General features: G+C 39.1%; 1 protein-coding gene across 1 annotated transcript; it reads right to left on the bottom strand.

The window, feature by feature from the left end:
* Positions 1-3063: 3063 nt before the first annotated feature.
* Positions 3064-14586, bottom strand: apcdd1l (adenomatosis polyposis coli down-regulated 1-like). The gene is made up of 4 exons (XM_027010765.2): positions 14206-14586; positions 6065-6248; positions 5199-5721; positions 3064-4504 (listed from the first exon to the last, which is right to left on the bottom strand). Exons 1-4 carry the CDS (start codon positions 14264-14266, stop codon positions 3725-3727), a joined length of 1548 nt encoding a protein of 515 aa, XP_026866566.2. The 5' UTR covers positions 14267-14586; the 3' UTR covers positions 3064-3724.
* Between the last annotated feature and the right edge of the window lie 7867 nt (positions 14587-22453).

Here is a 22453-nt window from a genome sequence, read left to right as displayed (position 1 = left end):
TATAAATTTTGCCCCATAGCTATGCTATTAGCTTCCATTGCTATTCAGATGATACTCAATTTTTTTTATATATATATATATATATATATATATATATATATATATATCTTCTAATGCCCATACTATTAAAAAGGTCAAGGGCTAAAAATTCAACCGCATTAGTCCTGTTAGTCTGCACTGGCTCCCAGCTAAATTTCAGATAGCTTTTAAAATCCTTTTGTTACAATATAAGGTACTAAATGGTTTCACCCTACAGTGAATTAATTTCATAATATAACCCACATTGCCTACTGCGCTCCCAGAATGCAATCCCTAAAATTAGTAAGATTCTAGCCAGGGGGATTAGCCTTCTCCTATAAAGCCCCTCAGTTATGGAACAGCCTTCCAGCTTTAATCCAAGACTCAGACACTCCCAGTTTTTATATCTATTTACTCAGACTTTTATTTAGCTTTCTATATATAAAGGTGCAGAGCCTGGAGCCCATGGTCATAGCGTTTTCTGGTAATCCAAGATATTGTTGCTGTTGGCCCAGCCCCTCTCCAACCTCCTTCAGGGTATACAGAACTGCCTGGACTGGTCACGGTGGCAGAGAATGTAGTCACCATCCTCAAGACAGCCTTCACCATCCTTCAGCATCCCAACCCTACTGATAGTTGAGGTGGATGCCTTGGATACAGGAGTGGATGCTGTGAGGTTGCAGTGTTCTTGAGCAAGCCTCAAGATGAAACTGGTGGCATTTTTGTCTAAGAAACTCACTCCAGCCAAGAAAAATTACAGAGTAGGAGACCAAGAGCTTCCGCTATCAAGTTGCTTTTGAGGAGTGGAGGCATTGGCTGGAGGGCTCCTAGTAACACAAGAATCTCTACCTACAGGCCACCAAAAGGCTGAACTCCTGTCAAACCAGGTTCTTCATTTTCTTCTCCCACATTAACTTCTACATAATCTACAGATCCAGCTCCTAGAACACCAAAGTCAATGCCTCTCATGCCAGTTCGCCCTTAAACTAAGCCACCTTCCAGGAACCCATTTGAACCTCCTCTTGCATCCTGGAGATTCTTAGTGGGATCTAGACAACGCCTTCACCCAAGATAACCTATATCCTCTTTGCCTTAACAACAAATTATATGTGCCACCAGAGGATCACTTCCCTCAGATTACCAGAGCACTCTGGGGACAACACACCTGGGATTTACATGCACCAGCCAACTCATCTCTCCATACAGAAGGGCATCATGAAGCATGTCGCATCCTGCAAAATGTGTGCCCAGAGCCACACACTACTCATACAGGCAATCGGCTCACGCTAATACCAACAGGCTGTGGTCCCACTTCACCACAGACGTCTAGTGACCAAAGATAACACCATGAGTATATTCATATCATGGGTGCTGAGGGAGTTTGTCAGTAAACTCAATGTGATGGTGAGCCTCACCTCTGGCATCAAACAGGTAAGCTCAGTAAGATCCTGAAGCTCAACTGTCCCTGTATACCAGCTGAGAGATCAGGTATATGTGGCCACCAGAGATGATAGGAAAAGTCCCGGTGGCAAGAACTACAACTCATATGTTTGCACCAATACCATACAACAATGCATCACTGATGTCACTTATAGTGTCAACCAATCCTGTGGTTAGTTGACATCCTTTCATGTGTTCACTCTCATGCCAGTTATTGCAGGTCCACTAGACATCTCCATCCAACCCTAAAACCTTCTGCCACTACAGGACATGGAGGCCAAGAATACGATATGAACTCCTTGTTGGACTCTTAGCAGTGCAAAAGCTGACTACAATAGCTGGTAGACTCTCAGGGGTATGAAGGAGAGAAGCTGTATGCTGTGTGTGGGCCAGCCAGATCCTCAACCTGGACCTCATCAGGTCCTTCCACCAAGCTCACCCTTCTAAGTCTACACCACCCAGGTCGCCGCTGCACCTGGTCTTTAGAGGTCCCTGGTGGAGTATGACTTTCAACAACATACACACACAAGCCAAACACTGCTCAATCACTGCCCCTGTCTCAGTCATCTGATTACTGAGCACTATTTCTTTTGGATGGTCCTTCTACATGTCCTTTTATTTCACTCTTTTAGATCACCTAAGAGTTGCTTTATCACACTGTGTACAGTGTTATTATCCATATCTTCCAGAATGGAATCATCTGGCATTTTTTGTAATGTTGGTGGAGTATATATATATATCAGGACACTAATTTTCAGCTATGACATACACAGATAAATGCTGCTCATTTTCCCCCCATCACTCTCCCAAACCCTACTGTCCCTTCCAAACCCAATACACTTGCTCTGGCTAGAAAGCATTACCTCATTGCATTCAAAATGAATATTGCCAGCATCACAAGATTTAATGGAAACAATGTGCTGTTTTTAAAATGTGACTCATATGTTTTTGTTCTGCTTCGACTTTCTCTTCCTCCTTTGCCAGCAAGCATCATTTCATCATTTTTAGCCCCCCCCCTCCCCCAACACCCCCAAAAAACTTACAAGCTCTGTGGTTTTGTTACTCTGTGTAAGCAGGAAGAAAACCACAAAATAGCTCAAGATCTTAACATGTCCTACCACCAAATTATAGTAATAGTATTTTGAGTAGTAATTTGAGCACATAGACTGTCACTACTTTCAAAACAGAAAATTGCACGGACTGACTAAAATTATTGTATACTTCCTGTTCTTTCAAAACATTTGTGCTGCAGATGTTGGTGTCCATTCCATAGTAGTAGTGTGCAGGCCATATGACACTTCCTTTTCAAACTTTCAAATGTTTTACACATGTATTCAGGTGTGTGACTAGACCATTGTTTAAAAATTCACTTGTGTAGTACTGCTGTGGGAACATGTAGAACATGTAGATCTATCGTGTGTGTGTGTGTGTGTGTGTGTGTGCGCGCACGTAACCACATGTAACCAAACACCCCTACTCAAATAATTTTGAGTCCATTGTAATAATTGCAATTTAATTTTCATTTAATCATTAGTCATTTAATTTTCTTCTAAAAATTAGTTTATTAATTATTGAAATAAATATAATAAAAGTATCATCTTTACCATTAGATAGTTATCGCTACTTTGAATTATGTTATTACACAAGAGATAAGAGTGATGTCATTTGGTCTTATAAACAACATTGTAGAAAAAAATACTTAGTAATTTTTACGAGACTTCTTGGTCATGTTGAATGTGTTCCTATTAGCCAATGCTAATTTGCCAACATAATCAGCACAAGATCAAATATTATGATGTCTAGATGCCAAAATGAACCAGATGCTTCCTCAGACTGTTTGTGGAAAACCCATTGATCTTCCAGTCAGCTGTTTGGATAATCTTTTCCTCTGGATTTGTTTGACTTCTCTGTGCATTCATCTCTGGAATGTTTCTGGATCCATTCTGGCAGCAATGACAGTTTTCATATCATTTAAAAATAAAGTCTCTGCTTGTCTTTTTATTTTCTACCCAAATGCCTCATAGAACAGCCTCTTAAATGTCCATAATGAATACAGACATATAACCATATGTACATTTTGTTTTCCCATTAGAAGAATATTGATCATTTTTGATAGCTTTAAAAGGCTGTGAATATATATTTAATATTAGATCACCTAATTTACTCTATTAGCCCAAGAATATTGTGCTATTCCCATCAAAGGTGTGCCAGCATTTGAACAGTGTGTGGAAATGGTACTGTAATCCTCTACATGAAGATGGATTACTTAGGTGTACACTAGTATACACCAGTACCACATACTCAGTAGTGACATCAAAAAAATACTGAAGACAGAATGATGTATAATTGCTGAGCTAACCTCCGGTCCTGTTGATACATCACTGCGGGAACTATAGTGTTGTGGAACTGCTGTGTCTGGACTACACTGAACCATTGGAGTCTGAAAGGATGTGGGCCTTTTTACTGGTCGATCAGGGCTGCTTCCATCTGTGGGCCTTTCTCCAATGAGCAACAGTGACCGGTTCTTATGATCCTTCTCCATTTTAAACAGCTCATATTCTTTGTGTGGAAGTAATATCCCCAGCATACCACAACCTGCTGTCCATGTTATGTCTTGCTCAGCTCCTGGTTCCCATCCTCCTGCCTGCCCACAACTTCCCTCTTCTGATGAATTCAACATTTGCAGCATTGTTTGCTCAAACATTGTAACCTTTGCACGTATCACCTTGAAGACCAGCTCAGTGGCACCCTGTACTTTAGAAGAGGGTTCCATGCGGGCATAGTGCCCTGATGCCACAAGTGTAAATGTGCGATGGTTGCACATGGGGTCAGAGTAGTGATGGTAGGTGCCCTCCCAGGTATGGTGTTCTTCATTGAACACAAAGAGTCGAGTGAGAAAGAGAACAGCTGGCCGGGCCTCACAACGCTGGCTTATCCAGTGACCATTTAAATTCAGAGGAATGGACCAAGATGGAGGTAAAATGGGAGGGCTTTGCTCAGAAGACTGGTACATCAAAGCACACACAGGGCACGGGTGGATGTGATGCTGGGAAGAAGAAATTTTTTTTACTGTACATTCCCTGCATAATGTAGCCTTGTAGTATTCATGTCTTATCTTAATATGTATAAGTTTAAAGCCCCAATCCAGAAGTTTTTTGAATGTTTTGGGAAGAGAAACAAACATTATTTGTTCCTTATGTTCCTCATTGTTCCTTTCTTGCCTCAAGAGGTAGATGAAGTTAAAATATTTGTCCAATATACATTGATTTTGAAAAAATTATAGTAAGGACAGATCAGCATTTTTTAAATTTTACCTCCTTTTTGTTGTTGGTTTTGTTTTTTGCCTGTAAAACTTCTTATTAAGGCTTTAAATTATCCTTCGGTAGTATTTACAGGTACCATGCTAACAAGATTTGTTACGCATGGATCATTTACCTTTCTTCTGAAGAGTAATTTTAACATCATTAACCTTAATCATTAATTTCACAAAATGAAAGGGCATTCTTTGACAAATTCTTTAAGCGTTGACAGAGGAAACTGATAACTGAAGACAACTCAGTATTAGTACAGAAATTACTCAAAATAGATTAAAATAGTACAAGCCAAAACTAAATTACAGTATCTGTGTATTCTAATAGGACCATTATTATACTTAGTAAATGAAATATCTGGAAAGCATGAAACCCTCATAAATATAGTGTCTATTATAGTGTCTAGTATACAGCAATGCTAATTCTCACCATGGTATTCTGCAGAGGTTGCTGATATCCTGTAGGTCTGTAGTGGGCTCTCTGATTCTGATCTGTATGCACATCCCCCAGGAACAGCTCTTTTGATGGCTGGTGAAGAGGATGATACTGGATCTCCAACCTCAACAAGTCCAGCTCCATCATGGAAAAGTGCAGAGCACCCAGACAGTCTCTCTTAGCCTTGGCATTGAAAAGCTCATATAGCTTGCTAGGAACCAGTTGTACTCCAGAACCAAGTCTTAGGCAGGATGAGGGCAGCCGGGTTTCAAGACGATGGGCAGCCCACTGGTTGTGGATCACCAGAGTGACCTTTTGAAGATTGTGTTCTGCCTCCGTGGCCCCATGTGTGATCCAGGAGGCCTGACGGAGTCGCAATTTGCCCTGGATTATAAGAGAGTAGGCTGGTACATGACAGTTACTGTCACAGTAGTAGTGCTGGAAGGCTTTAAAAAGTCGTGTAGGGTAAAAGATGTAAGAGCGAGTGAGAAACTCTGGACCAGCCCTCACCTCACACCTGAGACAGGAATAGAAAATGTAGTTAAAGTTAAGGTAAACCTAACTATAAATATACAATATACATGATGATAAAAATGAACTGTAGTGTTAATTTCTACTTTGCTACGGGTTTTTGGTACTGGCAGTAAAGTAAAACATTATTTATCATTCTACCAACATATGCTCCATTATATAAATTAGGTATTCAGCTCAAACCTGAACCAGCTGGTACTAGTTGTCAAACAGGTAAGTAAACCATAGTCTGATTACAGTAAATAATTTATATTCAGAAATCAAGTTGTTTTGCTTTTCATTAAACTGAAGAAAATCTTTTGAGCAATTTCTTTAAGCAACATTTTCACCTGGATGAGACCCAGTGACCATCCAACCTTGGTGGGATGGTAGCTGTAATTCTGGTCCTGTCCTGCAGATGGCGGAGCTGAGTTTGGCACTGTGGCTCCCAAAATAGCTTGGAACTAAAGTTGGTGGATGGATGGAGGTGGCTAGTGGGCACGTCCCAAAGGTTACTGCCCTTTACACACACAGCTGTCAAAAAATGGGAGAAATGAAAATGTTTCTGAACAGATTACGTATTGCTGAACGTAACTGTTCTGCTTTGATCTCATTCAGTCACTGAGGTATTACATTTACATTTACGGCATTTGGCAGACACTCTTATCCAGGGCAATTTACAAAAGCGTATTGTCATTTACTCATAGAATGTATCCTACCAGTACAGTAGGTTACAGTTCAAGATACCATTGAACTAGAATACTGCTGAAATACAGGAATCAATGCTGATGCCTAGAAGTGCAAAACATGTATAAGCTCTATCTCAGACAACGATAGGTGCAATAACAAACAATACCCTTCAATATGTCCTAGCATTTCTGTTACCCAACATGGGTGCAGGATCAATGGTCATTTAAATATTCCACAACTAGATGGGTCTTCACTCTTTGTTTGAAGACTGCAAGGGACTCTGTTGTCTGGACAGCCAAAGGAAGTTTGTTCCATCATCTGGGAGCCAGGATAGAGAATAGTCTCAATGCTCATCTTCCATGAGACTGGAAGCATGGTATTTCAAGCTGACCAATACTTGAGGTTCAAAGTATTCAAGGTACAGATTGGGCTTTGATCATTGGCATCATGTATGGAAGGGCTGGTCTATTTTTGGCTTTGCAGGTGAGCATCAAGGTTTGAAATCTGATGCAGGCAGCTAATGAAAGCCAAGGAAGGGAGTGACGTGTATTTTGGAAGATTGAAGATATGAATATGGGGAAAATTGGCTTAAAAATAAACACTTTAATTATACATTATGCACTGGTGATTAAACTAATTCCCTTTTTATATCTTTTTATGTCTGTGAGATTCCACTAAATTCTCCCTTGTCATGACAGTCTTAATGACAAGAGTAGTCATTTCACAAAGGGTTAGTGTGTGATTTACATCAGTTTAGTCAAGACAATTCTTGTAGTTACAGTTATATATTTTGATGAGAATGAATGAAGTAGCACTGTTGCTGAGTGGGGGTGCCTGTTTTTCCTTCAGACAAGTCAAAACAGTGTGTAAGGGATTGGTCTGCCCTTTTGCCCACTTCAGGTTCTCTTAATACATGATTTTCTGGCCCGTATGCTGTGAAATTAAAGATATCTCCCACTAATTATGTATTAGCTACCCCAGTCCGTCGACATAAAGAACATGATCTTGCTGTCCCTAGTTGTAGTCCATGGTGTTCTCCGTGTTTGCTGGTGCCAAAATCTGATGATACTTTTAGTCTGTACAGTTTATCATAAGGTTAATGATGTTACCGTCTCAGACTCGTTTCCAATGCCTAGAATGGAAGATTGCCTCGATCATATTGGGTCAGCCTGTTTGTCAGTAAATTTGACCTAATGAAAGGTTACTGACAGGTGCCACTCACCCCTCGTGCATCAGAAATATATGCCTTTGCCACACCTGATGCATTTCTCCAATATACTGTCATGCCTTTTGGTCTCCGTAATGCTTCATCCCACTTTCAGCGGCTAATGTCTTTGGTACTAGGCGATGTGCCTAACCGTGAAGCTTACTTGGATGATGTGGTAGTTATACTCACTTTAATTTAAACATAGTGCATAAGAAGGGCATAGACAATGTGGTGGCTGATGCTTTGTCAAGGTGCTAGTTGGATGTTTTTATTTTCTGAATTATAGATGCTAGAAGTTCACTCTTATGGGGGGGGGGGGGGGGGGGGGGGTTTACGTCCTGTGTTCTTTTGGTGTAGCTGTGTGTGTCTGTTTCATTCTAAAGCCAATTTCCGATCCAGTTCCATATTCCATTAGAGAGTTTGTTTGCAGCAACTCAGGAGACAAGACTCCTCCCACCCCGAGGAGTAATAAAAAGAGGAAAAAGCTAGAGAGAGAGGGGCTGTGATATTTGTGTGAGACAGTTGTTAATAGTATTTGATATATGATATTTGACTTAGTGTATGACCTTGCTTCCCATTTTGACTTTGTCCTTGACTTTTCCCTAATAGATAGTTTTGCTATTGTATATTTGTATATATTCCACTTTGTTACTTTTGTTTTGTTCACCAGTAAGTAGGGAAGGACTCATTTTGTTTGGGTTGTGGGTTTGCTTATGTTTTCCACCTAGGGAGTAAGCGTAGTTGTGTGTATTTTTCTTTTGACTGTTTAGGTATAGTGAGTGTCTTTTGGTTTCTAGTGTGGGTTTGTTTATTTTGGCCTGGGTCACTCCTGACATTATGGTCCAGTGTCACACTATCTCTTGTATATATCACACTGTCTGTTGCACAATACACTGTATATCATTGAACTACTTTGGTTTGTTGCTGTCTGACTTCATTTCCACTACACACTTGTTTAGCTGTGTTCCTCACACTTCCTGTTATGGCCTGGAGCCTAGATGAGGTCATAACAGTAAATGGATATGGACATTTTATGCATATTTGGTTTAGCTTTATCAGATTTTGCATATGACAATATTTTAAGTTATCTGATATAGGGAGAATTTCTGTATCACAAGCCAGATCCAGTCAGACTTCAAACTGACTTTGGGCATAACATATTACAGTGTACAAGGACTGCAATGATGTAATGGCAGAGGAGATACTATATATCCAGATTCACTGACATCCTCAACTTAGACTGCTGCACCTATCAACTTTTAACTTTCTAGCCAGTAATGCCATATTTCCTGCTAAATTAAGCTCATTCATGAAAACAACATGCTTCAGAGCCCTGGTTTGTCTCCAGTAGGATCAGCAATTAAAAAGCCCCCAAAAGAGATTTTTTCCTCTGTGTTCTTTTACTGTTCAAAACATATTTCTGGGCAGCTCCAATGGTTTAGCATTTCTGTAATTTTCCAAGTAACGAGAAGTGATGGGTCGATAAGAGCCATATATAAGTCTGGATGACACTCTGACCACATATGTTGGAGGGCTTCATGGAGGAAGTAGGCCAGAGGTTTGACTTGTCATTTCAGTCACATGACACCTGTAACTCACATGTACCATTTTTAAGGGGAGATGAAAGGAAGTATATGTAATCAGCCAGCAACTATATATCAACTTTTTTGTCTTTTGCCCTATTGTCTAAAAAGAAATGCAAACATCATTCCAATGAGAGAGATCAGTGAACATGGCAATAGCCATCTGTTTAGTTAGTAAATATCGTCCATGTAGGCTTCAGCGCAGAGCTGTCACAGAACAGGAAGTATTTCAGATTGACAGGTTCAGAAAGATGGGTAATTGAGCTATGCTCATGTTTCAATTTTTTACAGTGTGGCGATGCTGTGGAATGGGAGTTTTGGATACCCAATATGGAGTATAGACAAGCGTGGACAATAAATTTTAATGTTTAAATAATGAATTAGAGAATCAGCCTTTTGGTTTTGGTTCAAAATAATTCATCATTTACTGCATATATCACACTCCCTAAACTTATGAAGGCTATGATAACTAGCATTGGCACAAATCCACATTCCCACATCAGTTTGACATTATGGATTCTATTCCTTGATGATTCTGAATCTCTGAACAAAGTTCAATTAAACAACAGAAAGGCTCTGTATACAGTTTGAGTTCTATTCTCTATTCTCTACTGAGTTCTATTGAGTTCTATACCCCCTCGTGTGCAAGAGCAAGAAATGACTAATCCTATAGTACCAGTCAAGGTACTGGCCAACTCCTATCCTTTTCTATTGGGTCAAGATTTTAGATGCAGGGTCACTTCTCACAACCTTCAACCTAATGGCATAGATGATTTTTAATATATTTTTTTTCTTTAATTCAACCAAAAATGTTATGTTCTGCACACAAACTAATATAAGTATTCTTTTTATTTCTTTATTTTTGCTCTTTGTGACAGTTTTCCTAGCTTACTTGCATTGTCTCAACCTTTCCAACATAGACAATTTTGATGCTATTTCAGTGGGTACTTAATAGTACCAGTTACAAGTAACACTTTACATTACATAGCCACTGTTACAATGTAAGTGTAGCATTAATTATATTATAATTAGCAACAATGACTATTAACAGCCTGTTACAGTGTACTTTCTTCCCACTGATAGTCTTCCATTCTGTAAAAAAGTATAAATGTAGTGTTATTCATTGTTATTCAGTATATCACACTCTACTTAATGGTATGCTTACACTGTAGCAGTAACTAAGTACTAAGCATTAACCAATAGCCAGAGTGTACCTGATACTTCAGGGTTAATGGGCCATGAAGAACTTCACAGGGGATGTTGTGAACCCTACAGCCCAGCTCACTTATTAAGTAGCTATACATCCTGACATCCAGTAGAGGGGGAAATAGAAGAGTGCATGCTTGCTGTCTCTCTCTCATGCTCTCTCTCTCTCTCTCTCTCTCTCTCTCTCTCTCTCTCTCTCTCTCGCTCTCTGCCTTTCTATTTCTCTCTCTTCTGTTCTCTCACCCCTTTCTGCTAGCCAGTAGTTCTGATGTAAATGCAAAATAGTGTAATTAAATTTACACATACACACATAGAGGTAAGACTGAGGAAACATTTGTGGAAGGAGGGTCTCTGATGAGACTGGCATTTATTCAATTTTTGTTTATGAGTATGATTTTTGCACCATCTCTCTCATGTCTCATCATGATGATAACAGCACAAATAAAAAGTTGCACTTCATTCTCTTCCTCCTTGCTGAATCTCTGTGGCTCTTTTCCCATTTTTAATTTACCTATGTGCCTTTCATTTCACAGCCTGTAATACAGGAGTGATCGCAGGTCTTTGTCAGACAGTTTGGCTGTATTTATACACACTCATACTCACCCACCTTTCTCTTGATTACTTCACCTGTGTTGGAAAAAACTGTTGAAAAAAATTTACAGCTCATTTACTTTGAATGGAGATTAGATTCCCAACCTCCAGACACATTGTCTCTCTCAGGCTTCATCATACCCACCCCCTGGCATGGTCTGAAGAGTTCTTCACCATGTCTGAACTTAGTTAACGCAGTATCAAGTTTGAGTGTAGCAGCCCAAAAAGCTAGAAAAAGTTAATATGTAGAGAGAATGTACCAATTCTAGTCCTCACACAAATGCAAATGACACTTGTTAACAAAGTGTTAACAAATGGCACTGGACAGCTTGTATAACACAGCAGCATACAGAATGACAATCCTCACAAAACTTCATATTAATGTATTGCTGTGAAAGCCTTGGAACAAAGTGTTAACAAATGGCACTGGACAGCTTGTATAACACAGCAGCATACAGAATGACAATCCTCACTAAACTTCATATTAATGTATTACTGTGAAAGCCTTGGAACAAAAATTAAGTCTAAGTGTTTCATTGTGTCTGTATAATTGTCTGTCTTCATTGAGAGAAATCTGTGCATCCTGCTCCTTGCCCTGTGGCACTCATACTGTCACAGCATATATTTATGGTCTATAAGGTCTCTGCTGCTCTGAGAAGCCTAAAGGAGCAGAGTGGCTCTCAGTGTTTGACTTTTTAATTTTAATGACGGTTAAAAATGGAACCTAATTCTAGGTAACTTATTTTACATAATGATGACCCTTCTAATTCACTGAATCTTTGTCATCCTGTAGACTGTTAACTGTCACACACCAGTAAGCACCCAACTAAACCAGTTGCTAAATGTCCACCAATCACAGTGCTCAATCACTTTTCAGATCACAACCTCCCCACTTATTATCATATTCCTTTCATTGTTCCTGCCCTATTTATTCCTGCAGGTCCCCATTCTTGATGCATTGCTTTAGCCTGCCACAGACTAATGCATACCAGGTCTCAGAGATGTTATTTTCACTTAAGTTTGCTTATCAAGCCTTGTTTCTTTTCTTTGTCTTTTGCTTTCGTTAAAGATCTCTCACTCCTGGCAACTGCAGCTCACTCTTTTGTCAGCAGAAATATCATACTAACTGTTTTAAGTACCTTGTGATTAATATCCTGAACTCTCTCATTAGGAAACCAAGGCGATTGTGTCAGTTGAAATGTTCTGAAAAGGGTTTAGGTCAGTCTGAATGGAAGCATCCTGGTTTTTAATGTATGACAACAAGCAAAATAAGATGAACAGTTTTATCAGAATGGTTGGGAATGGTTGGTTGGAAGTGCTAACAAATGACACTGGACAGCTTGTGTAACACAGCTGCATACAGAATGACAGACAACCCTACACTCCTAGTGTGTTGAATTGTTGTTCCTCTCAATGTTATACAGTACCGCTAGCGGACAAAAAAGAGCTTTTTTTCCTAGTGCAATGAGCTTGATTAACAACTGCAACAACCCATTCATTCTTTCATATTCTAAACCACTTATTTAAACTGAGTTGTGGGAGGCCCAAGCCTTTCCCAGCAGCATAGGAGACAAAGTGGGCACAGGACACACACACACACACACACACACACACACACACACACACACACACACACACACACACACACACACACACTCATTCAGTGCAACAATCTATTTAACTATTATTAATTACTATTATGAATTATACCAATGTATAGTGTATTTACCTAACTATATGGAATTGTTGCAGATCAGTATTTTTTGTGCCAGGTGAGGCATTTTCCTGGCAGGACGATAATGTTCTGTTCTATTCTGAGTAGCTCTACATACATATGGACTGTTGTATTTCACTTTATCTTGCATCTACAGGTAAGTTGGTGGGCAGATAGTTGATGGTCTGTTAATGTTTCAGTTAATTAAATAACTCATATTTTATCCTCAGGGGGATACCAGACATTTTAGTCACCCTTCATTCAAGAATTGTATTGTCATCTAGCAATGTTTGAAAGATCTCTCTCCTCCTTTTAGTTATTTGTTGGCATTCTGCAAAGCATAATATCATAACACATGGATCTGTTGTCTGGGAGAATGGAAAGAGAAAACTGATAAACAGGAATTGCTAAGAAATTGCTCTTTCATCACCTTAACCATACATGATGTGAGGCTGCAGAGAACAAGTCATTAAATACTGTACAAAAGAAAAGGGTGATACATGCTGTTGGTCTGTTATTCTAATCATTATTGCAGTGGTGGCATTAAAGGAAACAATGGTGTCCTTCACATGCTGCAGCTTCAATGGAGTGCTGAAGAAAACAGTAATCCAAAGCATTCATGTTGACCTAGAATTATCTCAAGAAAGATTTTTGTGGATAAAATTTCCAGGACTTAAAAATATATTATTTGTTGTGGTAATTACTATACATTGTAATGTATGTACAGTAATTTAAATTATTGTGCATTATACTTCACGCAGTATTTTCAAAATATTCAGCTTTACCATGTAAAACATTATTGCGTTTGGTTTTTGTTAGTAAGTTATCACATATCTTGCAATTATCCTCTTGGAGATTTAGACATATGCGAGACAGATCCACACACCCCCTCAACACACATACACACACTTGAGTGCACTAATCAGAAACACATAAACACAAAAATTGGGTTCAACTGTGTTTAGTCAAATCTTTCTAAAGGAATAAGACTGCTTACCTCCAAATGTTAGTAATGAAAAATCTGAATAGAAATTGCCCCAGTTCAGCTTTTCCAAAACTACTCTCACTGTCATACTCACTTGTAGTCTAAACTTCAACCATCTTATCATAAGAACTATCAATCTGCCTGATTTCAAACAAAATACACTCTGAATGGGCCAGGAGAAAACAAGGGAGTAATCTAATTTATTTTCACTGAAACAGAATCTAAAGGTTTGCTTGGTTTCCATTAAAAATGTCTTATGGCAGCACTTGTGATCAGAGGCAATTATTTTTTATCCCATTAACCAACAAACTATCCATCAGGCTCTATTAATAAAATGTAGTGACAAAGAATGTGTGTTTTATTAGTTTGGATGTAAAAGATTAAAGGATAAAAGATGTTAATGATGTTTTGAACTGGGAAAACTTCACATACTGACATAGATGTTGTTTGTTTTTATTTTCAAACATGTTTGCTGAGAGTGTGTGTGTGAGAGAGAAAGAGATCAATTAACTCACCTTGACAGAGACACATCATCCAAAGTAACTCTGGCAGGTGAATAAGTGCTCCTCCAGACATTATTAAAAACTAAAAGAAATGCTCCAGAATTCCTATAAATCAAAACCTCCAACTTTGAAACACTCTTGTCAGCCCAGAAGACAAGGAAAGATAACCATATCAAGGGCTTTTTATACAAATTACTGACAAATACAGTACATTAAGGCAATTATTATCCACGTTGTAGAGACTTCTTCTCTGTCTGTGTCCTCTCCACACAAGACTGTCAGCCATCAAAAAGTTACAAAAAAAAATTATTTTTAGGTCTGTGTTGTAAAATCAATCAGTTATACATGCTCTCTGTCTCTCTCTCCGTCTCTGTCAGTTGCTTTCACTGTCATTTTCAGGCAAAAAGAGTAGTGTTTGTACGCTGCCTGTTGGTTACTCCGCTACACCTTATAAAGAGACACAGAAGAATGAGAGTGAGTGAAAGAGAAGGGGAGGGTGGGGATGAAAGCAAGAGGGAAGGAGAGAAAGGAGGAGTGGACTAACTTCTCAAACTTCACCCTCTAGGGAACATGCAGCCCAAGACACAAACTCTTGAAAGCAATAAAACTGGGCAGATTAAGAACAATGGCAAACAAAAACAAAGCCATCTAGAATAAGATTTGACCTTAAACTGTCTTCTAAAACAATTTCTAACTTGAATTGCTCTCATCTTAGGTATAGGTGTAGATCTGGGGGTTCATGAGCACTGAGTTATGGTAACCTGGGATGTTGTGATACTCTCACATCATCTCTTTTTGTCACTCGGTTTTCTTGGATGGGAGCAGCAGAGTGCTGATGTTCCAAGGAGCCTGTGTCTGGCTCTGATTACCTTCTGGCTCTATCTGCCAGAGTGAACACTTGCACATTATATGCCCATATTTTACACACTGCAGTATATGACCATACCTAATAATCTTTCTGCTGAGATACATCTACTCCTGATGTTGCTACTGAGTCTCAACTGGTCTCAGCTGGTCTCAGGTGGGCTCCTCCACCTCCAACTTGTTCCCTTGTTGTGGCTCCTCCCCACCCACCCACTTCTCTGTTGCCCTGGTTCCCTCCCCTGACAGAACAGTGAGAATACTCCAGGCCGACTGGGCAGCTGTTCCTGGGTTTTTCCTGCACCAGATGGGTTTCAGACACACATACTCTCATTGCACCCAGACTAGAACTCTTAGGAACCCAAAATAGACTTCTATTGCTTATTTGTTCTTATTGTTTATTTCATTTTTGTTTATTTTGTTCCTGCTGTGGTGTCAATCAGAGGAAGATGGGCTCCCCCTTGAGTCTTGATTCCTCTCAAGGTTTGTACATGCTCTTAGGGAGTTGAAGAAAGTTGCCAATGTCAGCTTTGGCTTGCTTACTGGGGGCTTGGACTTGGACATCTGTAAAGCTATTTTGTTAAACATCTTGTAAAAAGTGCTACATGAATTAATTTGACTTTGAAATTTGACTGTGAATTGTTAGAAGAAAACATCTATGTTCTCAGCTCAGTACTGGAAACCACTCTGTTTAGTTGGCCAACTGGAGGCAGTACATATGCTTAAGAGGAGTGACCTGTAAAATCAGAAGTCAGGTCTCATATTGGACTGGTGTATGTGTGTGTACTCATGTGCATATAAAAGATAAAATGATTTACAAGCCATGCTGACAATGCCCCCCACAGGGGCTTTTAAGTGTGTGCAAGTATTTCCCTCTGCCTTTCCTTCTCTCCTGCATTCTGCTGTGTATGATGGCAGCCATCTGGGGTGGCTTCCAATCTCACACACTAACAGACCAAAACCACAAACATCGCTCTAATCAAATCCTTTATTTATTTTTTCTTGATTTCTTTTGCTCTGTCATTCATCTTTTCTTTTTCTCTTATTTTTTCTTCTTCTTTCCTCACTTACCCCTTGGTCTTTATCTTCCTTTTCTCTCCTCTGTCACACTTGGTGGCACTGAAGTGTAAAGCCTTCTTTATTCATCTTTTTCTCAATATCTTACAGGAGGCCTATATAATCAGTCATCAGTTTGATCACTGCAAGATTTGAAGTCAGTCTGTAGGGATCTGTGCTGTGTTGTTACTCCGGTATGAAACCTTACGATATGAAAAGTTTTTTTTCCCTAGTCTTTAAAAGACAGATGCTGCAGTGGTTCCAAACTAGTGGAGGCTAACGTGTGGCAGGCTTCCAAGTTCCAAGAACCCCACTAAGCCAGTGTGCCTGCCTGCTCAGGAAAGGTGGGGGTTTGGAACACTTGGAACAGCTTTTTATCACACATTCACATCCTAGTATTCTGCCTGGTTGCTGCATGAAAGATCATACATATTCATACCTACAAAGAATCTTCTTGGTCGGATCTTAGCGAGGGACAGTGGACCATCAAATGGCATCTAATGTTTCGTTTTGTTTTTTTTTAATTTGGCCTTCTGCCAAATTCTTAAATCTCCAATCAACTGAAACCTCATCTGGAATTTACATACACAGACCATGACAAATATATACATCTTAAGTAGACCACCTAGAGAGAATGTAACAAGTTGTCCCAACAGTGCAGCAAACTGTTAGGCATGGTTGTAACATTCCTTCACACAGAAACACACACATACACCACATATGCTCCTTACAGCTAATGACAATTATTACCCCTATACAACCACATACATATTGATTTACTCATATTCTCACAAAGAGGCACTCATACAAATGCATTAAATGTGTGTGCATTTGTGTTCTTGCCATGCAGTTGTCAATTCAAAGGTTTGTTTGTCATGACCAGATACTTTATCTAGGTCACTCTTACTACCACTCTTCTCTCTCTATGTAAGGACTTAAAAATATATTATTTGTTGTGTAAGGAGTGGAAACCGCGTTTCACCAAGTAAGGATTGCTTCATCACTTCCAGGTAAGTTCCAATCAGGATGTACATGTATTATTGTTCATACAAAAGAGTGTAGAAAAAAAAAAACTGTGTAGAAAAAGAAAATTTGTTAAGTACAAACAGTTTCTAGGCATAAAGACTCAAACTGACCTGTTCCAGCCCATAAGTAGCCATTGAATTAAAAAAAAAGAAAAAAGCCTGACTTAGCTCCTAAATTAGTACATTGTCTAAAACTGCAAGGCCAATTACTCATAACAGCATCTCAACATCTCACCTGCTCTATCTCCCCTTAGACTGAATTTCACCCCTTTTAAACTCATAATAAGACTAAACTAAGTCATTGATACAGCAACTGGGGTTAACAGAAAATAAGGCAACAGTCTAAATACTTATACATAAATATTACTGTCAACAGTAACATGTCATTTAACCATTTATACATATTACCAGTAGGTATATTCTCAATGACAGGCTCACCTCGAGGACCCTTCAGCTAGCATAAAGAGCATACAGAATGCATCAGTATTCCTAACAGAACAGGATCACAGGAACAAGATCAGCAGGGAAGTAAAGTAAATACATGTGCACATTTTCAGATCAGGTTTTAAATTTACCATATCCTATGTAAAGTGTTCCAAATATTCCTGGTGTAGTCTTCTGACCAAATCACAGGTCTGTCATTAAACAATCCTTAGTATTACCACTTTTTTTTTTTTAATTTCACATTACCAAAACAGTTTTCTGACATAAATAAGAAATAGTGAAGATACAGTCATGGTATTGTGTCAAATTCCTGTTTATATGAGTTTCAGTCTGTTAAAAAGTGTTAGATGGCTTCCTGTTTAAGCTGAACTCAAAATTATTTTTTATTTTCTAATTACGTATGATTAATGTACTCAGAAAGAACAGTATGGAACCACTCTGTGGTTTCTCAGATACAGAACTCAAAACTCACGAATACATCATTAGGCAAGCCAGCATGGGGACATTAGCCAACTATATGAATTATATATTTTACAATTCCTATGAATGAGAATCTACTCTCCTTTTTGTCTAGGAGAACATGGTGGTGGTCCAAAACAATTCTCTGAGCATATCAATGGTGCAATGTCCCCCTTCAGTAGATATTCTTCTACATTCCTAGGGAAGTGTGTATGCACATTTTTTGTTACCTCAAAAACATTCCTTAACTCACAGGCCAAGAGGACGATCACAGATCCTCAGCTTTTGTTTGAATATACTTTGGATGTTTATCGTCAATCTCTGTGGAATTCCTAGATGCCACAAAGCCTTCCCAAACGTGTTCTTCAAGCACTGTCTGGGGTTGATAAGGCTTGTTTCTGGCACAGTCAACAGAATAGCAGTTCAGTGATGTTAGCATCTATTTTTTTGGTGGCACATCTAAACTGAGCATGAGATGACTGAAACTGCATTTACACGGTGATCTAAACCCAGCTTTTCCTATCAAAGGCTGTACCTACAGTTATATGGGAAAACCATAAACCTTTGTCTTGGATCAGTAGCAAGGGGAAAAGTATCAAATGTTTCCTTGCATCTACTGGTCTTGAGTGATGGTTTTTTGTGGACTAAAATACTGTGTGCATGTAGCCTTTCTATTTCTGCTCACAAAGCTTTCAGAATAAAGTCAAGAGATTGGTGTCACACTCTATAATACATATTAGTTCTTGTGCTATGTAGCAAATAAAAGAGACTTTAAATGTTATAGTTTTATTTGATTAATGATTTATTTTAAAATTATATGCATGTGTCACGGTTGGCCAGGCATCCAGAAAGAGAGAAACGCCCACTCCTGCTAGGGATTGAACTACCTACCTGCCTCATTCCCAGTCCCCTGCCTACTAATCACCTTCACCTATCCCTTGTTCGCTCTCTCTATTTAAACTCACAGGTCCCGAGAGAAAGCACTGCACATTAGTGGAATGCCGGACTATTCCCTTCCACCCTGTACATCACTACGCAGAGTGTTAGGACCGAGTATCGTCTATTACTGGTTGTGGTTTTGTCACATATTGACAATAGATAATAAAGAGCATTTTGGTGCAAGCTTGCCTCTCGCTTCCTCAGAACCGTCACAGCATGATATCCCTAAGAAAGTATATAATAATTTTTCAATCTTAACATCAAAGACATATTCTAATTATGGGTTTACAAAGAAAAAAAAAGATTCTATTTTAAAATGTTTGTCCTTTTTGGATAAAAACAGCTTTCTGAACCCCACAAGTGACCCCTGTCAATATCTTAATGCACTGGCTCGACTTTTGGAGTGTGAAATTTGGGCTTGCAAGCAATGGTTTGTTGTTTTTATGGATGATATATATTGTTCACTTTTAGTATGTCCATTTCTTGTTTTTATATCTACTTGACTGCAACAAGCGGCCAGTCTACTTAATTTGTATTACCCTGCAGCCATACTGTAATGTTGAGCGGTAAAGAGGTGGACGCACGTGCGGAGAAGAGTGAGATTTAATAGGGGCAAATCCAGCATCAGAGTCGTTAAGGCAGTTCAGGGTCATAGATACAACACCGAGTCTATGGGGATACATGATTAACAAGACAAGGGCTAGGATACACGAAAGCTAGGAGACACAAAGCAAAAGTACACGAAGGCAAATGGGAAGCAGGCTATAACAAAGACTAGGGAACACAGAGGCTAAGCTAACACAAAGGCACGGAGTACAAATTTACGGGCTTGCAAAAACATCAAAACAACCAAACACTTAAACACAATGAAGCATAACACATTCAAATGAACAGCAAAAACACAGGCCTCAAGACAGTGTTTAAATACAAGAACCAAAGGTAGAAACGAGGGACAGGTGCAAGCAATCAAACGAGGGGTGGATAAGGTTAGGATTAAGGTCACTTATAGGGTCACACAAAAAGATTATAATTAGGGTCACTAATAGTACACAATAAGGTTAGGGTTAGGGTCACTTAAAGGGTCACACAATAAGGTTAGTGTTAGAGTCACTTATAGCACAGAAAAATGTTAGGGTTAAGGTCCTTTATAGACTCACACAATAAGGTTAGGGCTAGGGTCACTTATAGCACACAAAAAGTTTAGAGTTAGGGTCAATTATGGGGTCACAAAAAGTTAGGTTTACGGACAGTTAAATTGTCACACAGTAAGTTTAGGGTTAGCAAAACTTATAGGGTCACACAATAAGGTTAGAGTCATGTACAGTGTCACACAATAAGGTTGGGGTTATGGTCACTTTTAGCACACAATAAAGTTGGGTTAGGGTCACTTATAGAGTCACACAATGAGGATAGTTAGGGTCAGTTATAGGGTCACACAATAAGGTTAGGATTAGGGTCAATTATAGGGTCACACAATAAGGTTAGGGTTATGGACACATATAGGGTCACTCAATAAAGTTATGGTTAGGGTTACATTTAGCACACAATAAGGTTAGGGTTAGGGTCACTTAAAGGGTCACACAAAAAGGTTAGAGTTAGGGTCACTTATAGTACACAATAAGGTTAGAGTCACAATAGTTGTGTCACTTATAGCGTACATTAGTTTAGGATTAAGATATTCAGTGTCACAAAATAAGGATAGGGTTAAGGTGACTTATAGGGTCACACACTAAGGTTGGGGTTAGGATCCCTTTTAGCACACAATATGTTTAAGGTTAGGGTCACTTATATGGTCACACACTAAAGGTTAGGGTTAAGTAAGGGTTAGGGTTATTTATAGAGTCACACAATAAGGTTAGGGTCACTTATAGGGTCACACAATTAGTTTATGGTTAGTGTCACTTATAGCACTCACAATGTTAGGGTTAGGTAATACACAATAAGGTAGTACACAATAAGGTTAGTGTTAGGGTCACTTATAAGGTCACACTATAAGGTTAGGGTTATTGTCACTTATAGCACATAATAAGTTCAGGGTTAGGGTCACTTATAGGGTCACACTAAGTTTAAGGTTGGGGTCCGTTTTACTATAGAATAAGGATAGGATTAGGGTCACTTAAAGGGTGACACAATAAGGTTAGGGTTAGGGTCACTTATTGCACACAAAAGGTTAAGTTTAGGGTCACTTAAAGGGTAACACAATACGTTTAGGGTTATAGTCCCTTTTAGGATCACTCAATAAGGTTAGGGTTAGGATCACTTATAGGTTCCACAATAAGGTTAGGTTTAGGGTCACTTTTAGGCTCACACAATAAGGTTAGGGTCACTTATAGCGTCATACAATAAGGTTAGGGATAGTGTCACTTATTGCACACAATAAGGTTAGTGTTAGGGTCATACAACAAGGTTAGGGTTAGAGTAATTTATAGCACAAAATAAGGTTAGGGTCACTTATAGAGTCACAAAATGAGGTTAGGGTCACTTAGTGGGTCACACAATAAAGTTAGGGTTAGTGTCATAGCACTCAACAAGATTAGGCTTAGAGTCACTTATAGGGTCACACAATAAGGTTCAGGTTAGTGTCCCTTATAAGATCACACTATAACGTCAGGGTTATTGTCACTTATAGCACACATAAAGTTATGTCACTTCTAGTGTCACACACTAAGGTTAGGTTTAGGGTCACTAATAGGGTGACACAATAAGGATAGGGTTAGGGTTATTTATAGAGTCACACAATAAGGTTAGGGTCACTTATAGGGTCACTTATAGGGTCTCACAGTAAGGTTAGGGTTAGGGTAACTTACCGAGCACAATAAGGTTAGGTTTAGGGTCACTTATAGGGTCACAATAAGGTTAGGGTTAGGGTCACTTATAGGATCACACAATAAGGTTAGTGTTAGGGTCACTTTTAGGGCACACAATAAGGTCGGGGTTAGGGTGACTTATAGGGTCACACAATAAGGTTAGGGTTAGGGTCATGTATATGGTCACACACTAAGGTTGGGGTTAGGATCCCTTTTAGCACACAATATGGTTAGGGTTAGGGTCACTTATAGGGTCGTACAATAAGGTTAGGGTTAGGATTACTTATATGGTCACACACTGCGGTTGGGGTAAGGATCCCTTTTAGCAAACAATATGGTTAGGGTTAGGGTCATTTAATGGGTCACACAATAAGGATAGGGTTAGGGTTATTTATAGAGTCACATAATAAGGTTAGGGTCACTTAGAGGTCACACAATTAGGTTATGCTTACTTTTAGTTACTTTTAGTACACAATAAGGTTAGGGGTTGGGTCACTTATAGCAAACAATTAGAGTGCTCTTATTAACCAATATATTATCAATCCTGCCTTGCTACCTACACGTAGACCCCAAACACCTAGCTGCTTGGCAGTCCCATTCCTGAGAAACCAAGCTCTTGCTTTTTCTAAAGTATGAATGAAGGGGTAAATAGGAACAAGACCATACAGG

Source organism: Electrophorus electricus, chromosome 3, assembly GCF_013358815.1.
Source record: "Electrophorus electricus isolate fEleEle1 chromosome 3, fEleEle1.pri, whole genome shotgun sequence".
NCBI lineage: Eukaryota > Metazoa > Chordata > Actinopteri > Gymnotiformes > Gymnotidae > Electrophorus > Electrophorus electricus.
Note: the sequence above shows the minus strand (reverse complement) of the source record. Positions and strands in the feature narration are given on the sequence as shown.